This window comes from Vigna unguiculata, chromosome 10, assembly GCF_037176805.1.
Source record: "Vigna unguiculata cultivar grain cowpea cultivar isolate G323 ecotype 2 chromosome 10, ASM3717680v1, whole genome shotgun sequence".
In the NCBI taxonomy this organism is placed as follows: Eukaryota; Viridiplantae; Streptophyta; class Magnoliopsida; order Fabales; family Fabaceae; genus Vigna; species Vigna unguiculata.
This window is the reverse complement of record NC_140801.1, coordinates 2415863-2428355: the sequence shown is the minus strand read 5'-3', so window position 1 is coordinate 2428355 and position 12493 is coordinate 2415863. Positions and strand designations below refer to the sequence as shown.

At 32.3% G+C, this 12493-nt stretch overlaps 1 protein-coding gene across 1 annotated transcript; it reads left to right on the top strand.

Annotated features, from left to right (window-relative positions):
- Window positions 1–1239: 1239 nt before the first annotated feature.
- LOC114166843 (ribose-phosphate pyrophosphokinase 1) lies at window positions 1240–12150 on the top strand. Its single transcript, XM_028051705.2, has 9 exons — window positions 1240–1394; window positions 1474–1656; window positions 4421–4669; window positions 6484–6627; window positions 7483–7650; window positions 8542–8611; window positions 10202–10283; window positions 11321–11480; window positions 11852–12150. The coding sequence occupies exons 1-9, from the start codon at window positions 1287–1289 to the stop codon at window positions 11888–11890; spliced, it is 1203 nt and encodes a 400-aa protein (XP_027907506.1). The 5' UTR covers window positions 1240–1286; the 3' UTR covers window positions 11891–12150.
- The last annotated feature ends 343 nt before the right edge of the window (window positions 12151–12493 follow it).

Genomic DNA, 12493 nt, shown 5'->3' with positions numbered 1-12493 from the left:
CACGTGTCAAGTCAATAAGGTGACACGTGTCAAATTATTGTCTGAATCTCAATTTGGTCCATATATTTGTTATTTTTATTACATTTCAATCCATTTTTTTAAAATTTTTTAAATATATTTATTTTAACTTTTTACAAAATTGTTTTAAAATTTTATATTTAAATTTATAAAATTGTTAATTTTAAACCAACTCTAACATTTGTATATAAATTATTTAAAACAATTTTGTAACAAGTTAAAATAAATATTTTAAAATTTTAAAACAAAATATAAAATAAACTTAATATTATTAAAATGTTTAATAAAAATATCATTATAAAATTTATATAAAAGTTAAATTTGATCTCAATTTGGAAATGATGAAATTGAAAATTAAAAAAAAATGGACTGAAATATAATTAAAATAACAAATATATGGACCAAATTGAGATTCAAACAATAAATTGACACGTGTCACCTTACTGACTTGACACGTGGCACAATATTGATGTGACACGTGGCATGTATAATTTTCAAAAAAAAAAATTAAAAATTTAAAAAAAATTTAAAAAAAAATTAAAAAAAAATTAAAAATAAAAATAAAAAATTCAAAAAAATGTGGAGCTGACACGTGGCACATCTTTAACGCTGTTAACTCTATACTAACGGAATGGGCCTAATTGTTACACATTTTCAAAAATATGGACCTAATTGAGACTAAAAAAAATCTTAGGACCTATTTGAGATTTTTCAACAAAAACATGGACGAAGGGAGTATTTTAACCTCTTTTATGATTAGATATATCTTTTTGTTTCTAAATTATTTAAAGGACTTGTGTTTCATCATTAAAATAAACTATATACTTATTTTATTTTAATATTGTATAAAAATAATGTAAAATGTTTTTTCTAATAAACAGTACATAGATAATATATTATAATACATGTTGACTTTTATGGACTATAAGGTCAAAATATTATGTAATTTAATTTAAAAATAAAATACATAAAGAACATTTTGAAGATAAAAAAACTTATTTAATTTAATTTTTTTGTTATTTTTATAAACTTTGTTCTTGATTTAACAATATTATATTATTGTTTTACTTATTTTTAGTTCAAGAGAAACTGCTAAACTTTCTACTTTTTCTAAATAATTCTTTAAAAATAAAAATAATTAGTATCATTTTGTCATTAACAGAGTAAACAAAATATATTATAAAACACAGAAATGAAAAAAAAAGAGAAAAATATAAATATACCACGCTATCTGAAAAGATCATCGTGTTCCACGGTTTCGAAACGCCATGTCCACTCCGTACCTTCACTCCGCTCCCACTCCTTCCCCTTCTTTCTCTCCGATCACCACTTCTCGCTTCTTCCAAACCTCTCGCGTCGCGTTCCGAAACGCCGTCGTAAGTGAACCTATTTCCGATTCTCTCGTTTTCTTCGCTCTATTTTTGCAACTGTTTAACGGAACGCGCGTTTCTTCAGCGCTGCAAGGCGATAGAAGCAGTGCAGTTGGAGAACGGGAGGCCGAGTGCTAATGAGGTCGCTGGCGGAAACGCGATTCCGAGCTACGTCGTAGCGCCGAACGCGCGGATTCGGGATTTGGTTCACCGGAACGACACTCGTCTGAGAATATTCTCCGGCACCGCCAATCCCGCGCTTTCTCAGGTCGTGTTTTTTCTTGAACGATTCGTTTTGTTTTTGGACATCTGGAGTAGGAAAACTAGAGTTCGAATATGGTGGAAGGATGTGTTTAGATGTAGGAAATGAAATGATGAAGATAAATTAGAGTTCATGTAGGAGGATTTAATATCGATCGGTAGGTATTTTTAGTGTTGATAAGCGATCAGAATTAAGCTTTGTTTAGATAACTTTTTCACGAACACCTATGATAGAGTAAGAGTAAGAATATAAAATGAATTAAACTTCTTTCATAAGTTGATACCTCAACTTTTAGATAAGTTAGACGAGGGAACTTTTGTAAAAGTTAAAATACGTAAGTTGTTTGAACATTTAGGAGAAACTCAATTCATCTTGTCTCTATTTTCTTCTCTCATAAGTGTTTATGGAGAAGTTTATTCAAATAAAGTGTAGGAGTAATTAGAATCAGAGTTTTACTTTGGTAGTCCATGCGAAAAAAGTTTTCAATAACAGAGAATAGGTTACAGCGGTGTCACACCGAAGATAATAAGGAATTGTATCTAAGTTTGTTTGGGAAGTGAAGAAAATCAATTGGTTAGGAGTAAACATGTGTTTGTTTAGTAGTTGATTTGATGTGAACACTTTACGATACAATAAAACAATGACCATGATTTGTCTGCTTGATTTTCTGACATGAGGAAAAATGTTACTTTCATGAACTGTGTTCTGAACTCAATACCGATGAAACATTGATTAGTAAATAATAACTTGATTAGTCCCCCCAGGCCTGCCAAATTGGGCAATACATAGCGGTATTGCGTGGCCACATATTTAATACATAATTTTGACTCGAACAAAATTGCTTGTGAAGGAGAATACCTGCAGCGAACCACAAAAATGGGTATTGGATGACTGAGACGGAGATGAAAATAGAATAGATACCAGTCGACAATACTTGAATAAATAAGATAGCTGAGAAACAGTGTATTCAACCTACACTATTGTGCTTTTAATTGATGTATATATAGGAGTTACTTAATAAGGCAAGACCCTTACGTTAAACACTAACCCTAAAGCTGGGTACGTACAAAAGAAATAATAATAGAATAACATTACATTTTAACAACAATAGATAGGTTTCATTTCATTCCATTTTATGTTAGACTATTAAACTATTCCTGCCAATGTCATTTCGTTATCCTTTGTTCCGTTCATTTTTGTCAATCTAAAGTTAGCTGAAGTTTTTTTTACACAATCATTGAGTCATGAACTCACATCAATAAATTCATGTCTTTTTTTGTGTAGTTGCTGTAGTACTCAAATTTTTACATTGGCATTGTATTGAAATGAAGAAACAAAATAAACTTTAGTTGTGTATGGAATTTTGTGCACAAACTAATTAGTAATTTTGTTTTAACATTTTAAGAGTAATCTACTCTGTAATTCTGATTAGCATGCTATTTCATTGAAATGAATTCTCTAGCTTAGAGTAAATCTATTTTTCATTTGATATATTTTTTTTTATGATTGCGGAGAGATCACCTTGTTTTATGTTTCCAAGATTTAGTTGTTTTCGCTTGTTTGCATCTGGTTTTTAAAGATTTGTGCAGTAAACGTTGAAAACAACCTTTTGTTTTGTTTTTGTTGCTTCTTGTGCTAATATTTAAAAATAGGAAAATTCTAAAAACAAAGTGACAGTTTTGTTATTAAAAAGTGAAAACACAAAATGAAAAAAAAACAACTAAATGTGCCATAAACAAAAACCATTCTATTTTTTCCATTTCCTTTTGTTTTCAATTTTTTTATTTTATTTTATGTAAGATGGAAACAATAGACGTTGTAAGACCCAGGAAATTCATACAAATAATAATTAATAAAGTATAAGTAATGATGGGTTGAGAATAACCTAAGGGAGTTCCTTGATAAACCCTAGACAAGGAATAGTGTTAGCTTAACTGGTATTTGATTATGTTGAGAGGACTTGGGTTCAAGTTTTGTGTATGCCATTATTATGTTTATTTAATTCTGTTTTATTTTGCAAATATATTGTGAATGCGGAAGCATGGTTTAAGTTCGTATGAATGTGTGAATTGACATGAATAATGTGATGGTTTGTTGGTTTGCATGTGTTTGATGGGTTGGAAGGATGTGGGTTCAAATCTTGGCTAAAGTAAGTACACCCTTTTTACTTTTATATTTTTGTTAAGTGATGGAAAAATCTAGAAAACTGTAGAAATTTCCTGAGAAACGGAGAGGTATCAGTTGGGGAGCAGTAATCAAAAGTAATGACCATTAAACCTTGAATTTAAGTTAATTTCGTTTTTATTATTTGTGTTATTTATTTTGGGCTGAATTGGTGGGAGAGAGAGAAGAGGGGGTGAGGAAACAAAGAGTCATAGTGTGGCAAGTTGAGTGCTGAGAATTGATATTCAGAGAGGGAATTGGAGTGGAGGCAAGGAAGAATCCATTAGAGATTGGTTGAAGCTAGGAAACCAGGTAAGGGGAGCTGACTAGTGTAATCTCTTCCTTTGAAAGAAGATTGTAAGTTTTGTTTGATTGAACTACAGCGAGATAAGTTTTAAATTTTCCCGCGCTTGGGAACTTTATATAATGTTTTAATTCCAAAAGAAACTTTATGATATATGCTTTATCTAGTAATATCCATCTAGGGTGTTACATACGTTGTTAGTAATGAATGCATGTAGTTTTGTGTATTAATTTGAAGTCTTATGTTGTACACGTTATTCTTTAATAATTTACTGAAATGTTTGATTTCCTTGTATTTAAGTAGGAAATTGCGTGCTACTTGGGTCTGGAGCTTGGAAAAATTAAGATAAAGCGTTTTGCTGATGGCGAGATATATGTTCAGCTCCAAGAGAGTGTCAGGGGGTGTGATGTGTTTCTTGTGCAGCCCACATGTCCTCCTGCAAATGAGAATCTTATGGAGCTTCTCATAATGATTGACGCTTGCAGAAGAGCTTCAGCCAAAAATATTACTGCTGTCATTCCATATTTTGGATATGCCAGAGCTGATAGAAAGGTCTGTTTATCAGCTTACATTTGCATAATATATTTATTGCTTGTGGTGAAAATTTTCTTTCTCATTCCATCATGTCCCCCAGGCATGTGTTGAAATTGTGCTTTTTGTTACTTGCACAAATTCTGATGTAACTATCCATAAACCAGAATATGTCAGTTTTCTAAAGATATAATGTTCACTTATGATAGAATAGACCATTATTAAATAATCTGTGAAAACGAATTATTGCATAAGGCTCATATCTGAAGCTACTTAACCTTTGAATATGACCCATTTTATTAGTTATTGCAATTTGTGACAATTCTAATATTGATAACTAACCCCTTTGCATTAATTTCTTTGTCTCAATTGGTAATAAGCCCAAAGAAGATAACATTTCTTATATTGATAGCTTTTATGTCCACCATCATTCACCAACTCTGCCAAAAGCTTAAACTGTTGGATGAAATGCATTTTTTTGGTATAGATTATTTGGTTGTAAATAACTGCTTTGCTTTTTTCAAAAGCATTTGTTGGAAAGAGAGAAACTGAGAACGTATATGATGAATTGTGTGTTTAGACCACAAAGGATGTATTCAATTTATAGGGAAGAGAACATAATTGTAGAATGTTATACTTATAGAAATAAGGTGTTGATCCAATATAATTATGAATATCTATTGATTCCTCTTCCTCATGTGCTGTCTCAGAAATACACAGTTTCAACTCAACGCTTCCTTCTTTCTTAGAGTTCGACAGAATTTTTGGTTACCTTTTTCTGGATATGTAGAGTCAATCTAATTAATCCTATCATAAATTAATTCTAATTTCGTTAATTACTATATCTTTAGGATTCTACAAGATTCTAATTTCGTTAATTACTATATCTTTAGGATTACTATAGCTTTACATATGTAGTTAATTGGAGGACTACTTAGTGAATGTATCTGCCAGTTGATGTAAGAATTGATAGAGTTTGTAAATATTTTCTCAAACATGAGTTTCTCTTTAATAAAGTGACAATCAATTTCAATGTGCTTTGTCTTTTCATGTAGTATTGGATTTGAGGCAATGTTTGTGATGGCCTGATTATCTCATTTAAGTGATAATTGTTTAACTTCCTAGACTTAGTTCCTAAAGCTAATATTTGAGCCATATAAGCTCATAATTTGCTACAACCATAACTTGATACTTTGCCTCTGTACTAGATTTGACTACAACATTTTGTTTCTTGCTTCCAAGAGCAAGGTTATCTTTGACAAGTATACAAAAACTAGAGGTGGACCTTCTACCAATGGAGGAGCCTGCCCAATATACATTTAGTTGTATTCAATTGGTAGGTGAGTGACGAAAGAGTGGTCAATCTCAGTCTAAGTCATCCCAAATTAATTAACTTATCCTAATATCAGTCTAATTCTGCCGGATTCGGACATTTTTAGAAACTTGGCAATAGTAAGTAGTTATTTCCTTAAAATAAGCTGAACCTGACATGGCAAAATGGGTAACAAATTACTTAATATCTAATACTTTCCTTAGAGAGTTAATGAGAGAAAATATGCAAAATATACACCATCAATTGTTTTTCAAGAAAAAAAGAACAAAACGAAAATGTAGTGAGAGCCATATCACGAGTATACGTATCAAACATGCTTTTAACATGAAGATATTAGTCATTTGGTGTATCTGTGCATTTTAGTTTGGTTGAAAGGATGTTATCTAGTTTTTCTTATATAGTGCTATTGAAAAATTGTTTCAATGGAGGTTCACCATTAAATGAAAATATCAAACTTCCAAATTCAATTTTGGAATAAGATGCTCTTCATTTACTGTTTCAGACTCAAGGGCGTGAATCCATTGCTGCAAAGCTTGTAGCAAATTTAATTACAGAAGCGGGTGCAAATCGTGTACTTGCTTGTGATCTCCATTCTGGGCAGTCCATGGGTTATTTTGATATTCCAGTTGATCATGTGTATGGACAGGTAACGAGTTATTATGTCATTGCTATATAATGGCTTTGAAGAATAATTTTTTCAATCTATTAAACTCAAACAAACATTCCTTGGATATTCTGTCTATTTGATAGTCAGTTCAATATTTGTTTTATTGGTGCATCTCAATTCTAGACTGAAATGATACCCTTCTGGTGGCATGCCAATTTTATTGTTTATAATTATATGATAATTTAAGTTTGTCATAAAGAATCTTGAAATCTTGTTTTTTTAGATGTATAGAAATCTTCTATTTTTTTTTCTCAGTTCAATCACACATGGACTTTGATGACTTGCATCACTTTGTTCTCTTGTTAATAAACCTTTGAGCTACCCTTTGGTTATTTGCTGTTCTTTGTAAATTTTGGTATAGAGAACCTTTCATGCATTTTATTGTGCCATGTGTTGTGCTGGGGCAGGTTAGTATGAACAAATTGTTACCCTAATGCCAATGTCTAATTGTAATGTGTTTGTGATTAGTGGCAATAATGAGAAGTATTTTGTCTGTGCTGCTTTTCAGTTTGTCCATGAAATGCACGTTTAACTGCAAAATGTAAAATGCACGTTGAAGTCTTTGCTTGGATGGTTAGAAGGTGGGTTGTTAATGGTTGGGTTCTAAATTGACGTTCTTGGAGGATTTCATGTAGTTCTGAGTTAGACTATTCTAGGAAAAAATATATAGTATTCAAAGTGGTACCTGTTATTTTCTGTAAAAGTTGAGATCTAATGATATGTTCACTTTGTATTGGATTTTATTAATCATGGATTAACCAGAAGTTCTTACCTTGAAACTGTTAATGAAATTGAGTCATTGGTTAACCATATGTTCTTTTATGCCTCTGCCAGCCTGTCATACTTGATTACCTTGCCAGCAAAACTATTTGTTCAGACGATTTGGTAGTTGTCTCACCAGATGTTGGTGGTGTTGCCAGAGCACGTGCTTTTGCCAAAAAATTATCTGATGCTCCCTTGGCTATTGTTGATAAAAGGCGTCATGGGCATAATGTAGCAGAGGTATGATTCTTCGTAACTTGAAGTTTAGATATCTTGACTAAAAGGCAGATTCAATGACTCAAAATAAGGCTTTTGGTAGCTTGAAATATACAGAATTCAGATAATTCAAATTTAGTTATGATAAACAAAAAATTAGAATTTTTAGCATGAAATAAGACTCTTGGTTGTTTTCCACTTGTAAAATGATTTATATCTTTGTTATTTTTCAGATCATGTCAAATTGTTTCATATGTAAGACCAACTATTTAAAATCTGGTCCTGGACAAAATATAATCAGTTTGGCCAATGTTTGAGTAGCTTATTGAAATAAGCTAAAAGCTATTAAACAAACTACCTTACCAAGCGAAGAGTAAATTGTTTTATCGAAATTTCATCCGCTAATTTCATCTATAATCTAGATGAAATGTTTTACCAAACACGTCATAGCAATAATTATAACAATAGAATGTAATAAAAATGATTATTATATTGAAATGATGCTTTAAAAATCACAATAGTTTTGAACCAAGTAAGGTAATTACCTTGCATTTCCCTCTCAAACATCATCCGTGATCTGGTAACCACTGCTTGGAAGTTTTATACATATACATACCTATTTGTAGACAGTTGGTTCTTAATAACCAGAATCAAGTCCGGTTCCCTGGTTTGTCCTGGGCTTCCCGGATTGAGTATTTTGGGGCAGTTCAATCCTGTCAGAACTTTTGTGGTAAGATCCAAATCAGTTACTAGACCAGTTTGAGCTTTAAAACAATGCCTAAGACCTCTAAGGGGTGACCACAGACCAATATTATTCACTTGCAATTGATGATAAATCATAATTTATAAACTATTGTTCTAAACTAAAACACCTTCTAGGATTTGTCTTGTGATTGGGTGAATCTCATCTTGCAGGTGATGAATTTGATAGGTGATGTCAGGGGAAAGGTAGCAGTTATGGTAGATGACATGATTGATACTGCTGGTAAGTCAGTAGAACTCTTTATTTGCTGGTAGATGACTTTGATTTGTTCCCAATATATGCAATTGCTTTTTCCTCCCTTCAAGTAAAATGGATTAATTTTCTTATTTTTCGTGGTAAATGGTGTGAACTTCTGCTGTCTAGTACCCAAGTAATTATAGACACTGACAGAATCTTCATTTTAGCTTCAACAAAGATAATTTTTACTATGAGATTGGATATCTTCTGCTATTGGTTTTCAATATGTTTTATGCAGATACAGTTTCTTTTTACTTTGTTTTTCTGTTTTTTTTTTCTTTTAAAGTTTTAGTACACAAATTTAGAAATGTAGAAGGTATACTTGTTTATATTAGCATTACTTTTGGCTTCCTAATATGTTCTTATATCTGAGTTAAAATCAAAAGTTTCCCTCTGCTATTTTTCTCTCATTAAAGAAATTGGTGAAGACAAGGAAGGAATTACTATTGTTTAGAACCTATTGTAATTATTGCTGTTTTGAACATTTTGGTGGTAGATATATGAAGAGAACCTTTCTCCCAAAAGGATAGGAATTGATGTATGTGTTTTGCCTGCTAAATTGGAAACTATTTTGAATTATTCTCTATAAAAATTACTTCAAGCAGAAATAGATTAACAATTTGAGAGTTTTTTTATTTGCATATTTAAGTAAAGTTTAGCTAATTACTTGGTATGCTTTCCTTTGGACAATGAATGAAATATGATTGAATTTAGAGTTCAGAGTTGTCTTGTTGGAGGACATTATTTAAAGTAGATGTATTAGTAACTTCTGATGTGCATTGGGTTGTGATAGTGGTGCATGTGTGCAATTCATGGATTTGTTACTTAGGAATTGATAAAATACTTGAATTGAATTGTCATTTTAATTAGTTATATACTGTATTATGAAGGGTGAAGGTCTTATTGTTTGAGCCCTTATTTGTACTTCCCCTTGTCTTGGTAGTAGTTTTTTTTTTCGTGAATATAAATGCTTGCAGAGAATTGTGGAGATAACTTCAATCATTGAGTGCTTGAATTTTTATACTCTCATTTAATCTTGTCAATTTAGTACAGATTTGCAAAACTTTGAAATCCTATTCAAAATGTTGAATCTGTGATACCTCTCTTCTAAAATGTCATTATCATGGTTGGAGTTAAAGCGAGAGATCCAAATTCAGTTGTATTTGATGTTGTGACATCCTTTTTTCTTTGTCATTCCGTGACATTGGCATCAATGTTTCTATCTTCACATTTAATTAGATTAACATGATATATTTTCTAGATTATGACATGGTATGTTTTCTAGGTCTGTTCCTTGTCCAAAGTTTTCAGTGTAATAGGCTTTAGCTGAGCGGGCATGTTAGACATGAAAAGTTATTACTAGCTCTGTATCTGGCAGCATAAACTTCAAAGTGTTAGCTCCTTGGGTATATATCAGTCTATTCCTTTGTGGTAATTATTTTTCGCTAAAATTTATTGTGTAGGGAGGGATAGCTTACATTTCTAAGTGTTCTGTTTGTTTATGTATTCTTTTTATTCAGTAGTATGCCTTGTTCGTCTTATCAATTGTTCTCAATAAAATTGGCTGTCATGTAGGGACTATTGCCAAAGGTGCAGCTCTGTTGCATCAAGAAGGGGCAAGGGAAGTCTATGCATGCACTACGCATGCTGTTTTCAGGTATAATAGCTGCTATATAATTTAGTTGTTTTTACTTATGATTTGTTGCAAAACACTTTCTATGGTAACATCCTGTGGTGAATCTGCAACAAGGGCGAATTATCAACAGATTGTTTTCCTTGAAGTTTTGATCGAGTTTTATGTTTCATTATTTTGGCATATACAGGGGAAAAGAAACTGGTGGACGCAAGCTGTTTTAAAAATCCCCTACATACAAAAAACCTACGTACTAATGGAAATGTGATTAGATTTGTAGAAAAAGAGGTTTCTTCTATTAACACAAAAGAATACAAATTATTCAAGGACTTTCGAGAGGCATGGACTCTCCCACAACAATCTGAGTTTCCCCTCATCACAGTATAAAATCTCCCACTCAATCCCTTTTCTTATGAGGCAACATTCCTCACTTTTAATTATGGGGGTACCTGTCATGGTACTACTTGTTTTGCTGTTGCTGTTGCGCCTTACGCAATTTGCATCGTGTATTTCCTTTGAATTTGAAAGCCAGGAAGTGTTACGCCGTTGGTTTCTCATTTGATGATTGACTGATCTAAGTGGCCTAGAAATCTTTAAGTATGTGGGTATTTCTTGGGTGGAGGGAAACCTCAATCAGCTTTCTCTTGTCCAACGTGGCCTATATGTTATCATAAAAGAATGGATGGTAGAAACAGGGATTACTTCTGCTGAGGAAGTTGCAATACTCAGTCAACCTTCCTAACCTAATGATTTTTCTTTATATTTTTTCCCTTTACACACCTTCCTTTAGCATAAGTGACTGTCTGGGTGGACTAGAAAGCTGTAAAAGCCCTTCTGCCTCTTATATGGTGTGGGAGCCTCACTTTTCTTGTGGATAGAAAATTATTTGTATTTATAGAGAAAAAAAAGATTTCCAATGTTTGTTCCCCTCTTTTCCTGTGACCTTTAATGGATATATGAAGTATGTATTGCAATGGTGGTTAGTAGCACAAATGTACAATTACATCTCTTGATGTAAGGCTGTTTTACTCATGACTTATGCGTCGTTCTTGTCTTTGCAGTCCTCCTGCTATAGAGAGGTTATCAAGCGGTTTGTTTCAAGAAGTTATCATAACTAACACAATTCCAGTGGCAGAACAAAACTATTTCCCCCAATTAACTGTCCTGTCGGTGGCAAACCTTCTGGGCGAGACTGTATGGCGAGTTCATGATGATTGCTCAGTGAGTAGTATATTTCTGTAAAATAAGTTTAGTTGGTTCTTTTTTATTCATGATAGAGAAAACGAGACCATCCTCAATACTCATGCACATGCATCCTTCGTACATATAGTATATTTTTTCAAAAAAATTAATAAAAAAAAATCATTGTTTTATAGCTTTGGTTCTTCCTGTTCATCACTAGATTGTGTTGATAATCGCATGTCTGGTGGTTAGATTTCATTTCTGATAGTAGTTTAGTATGTTAGCCCTTTCACTTTCGTCAAACAAAATTTTTGTTAAGCTAGAAGTTTTACTTTTGTATGGGATAGAATGGTGCCAAAAGTAGATTTATGTTGCAAATTTTTCCTTTTTTCATTTATCTTCCTTGTCAGGGTGGAATTGAACCTTATTCAAGTTTGGGCATTGATTGAACAATTTGTATCATTGGTATGCACGTTCCAGCTTATGACACTGCGGTAACAAGCGGCAAAATTGTAAAGTTCTATTATAGTGAAAGCTTTATGTTTACGGATACCCTTATAGCGAGCTGTTTATGGAGATTTTTGTACGTACAAAACATATTATAGGTATTGGAAATCCACACTGGAAGTCGCGTGGCTTCTTTGTTTTTCGTTTTAGTACAGATTTTTAAGTAAAAAATGGTGAATTTTATTCGACTATTGGTATTGAATTGTGTGGCTATGTTCTCAGACATTCCATTCCCCGTCCTTGTGTATTCATAGATTCAAATCAAACCACCTCAAGCATATACTATATATATATTGCAGGTTTTAAGTATTAACCTTAAAAAAAGTTTTAACCTTATTTAATTTATTTTTTAAATGCAAAAAAATTAAAGTGGTCATGATTATTCAAAGAGAAAAGTTCTATGGACTCATGGTTGCACACTTGTTTCTCGGAACCGAGTGCACTCCGAAGTTATTGTTGTTTTATTTATTTTTTCTCTGAAGGGAAGTGGGCATCAGCCACAACGAGAATGCCATCTTTGCTTTGGAAAACAAAGATCAGCTGAG

Excerpts from the sequence above, each read along its gene's own strand:
- LOC114166843 (XM_028051705.2), top strand. The coding sequence starts at position 1,287 with ATGTCCACTCCGTACCTTCACTCCGCTCCCACTCCTTCCCCTTCTTTC. Across the intron at positions 6,628-7,482 it reads TTGATCATGTGTATGGACAG|CCTGTCATACTTGATTACCT; the intron begins GTAACGAGTTAT and ends TGCCTCTGCCAG. Across the intron at positions 11,481-11,851 it reads GAGTTCATGATGATTGCTCA|GGTGGAATTGAACCTTATTC; the intron begins GTGAGTAGTATA and ends CTTCCTTGTCAG.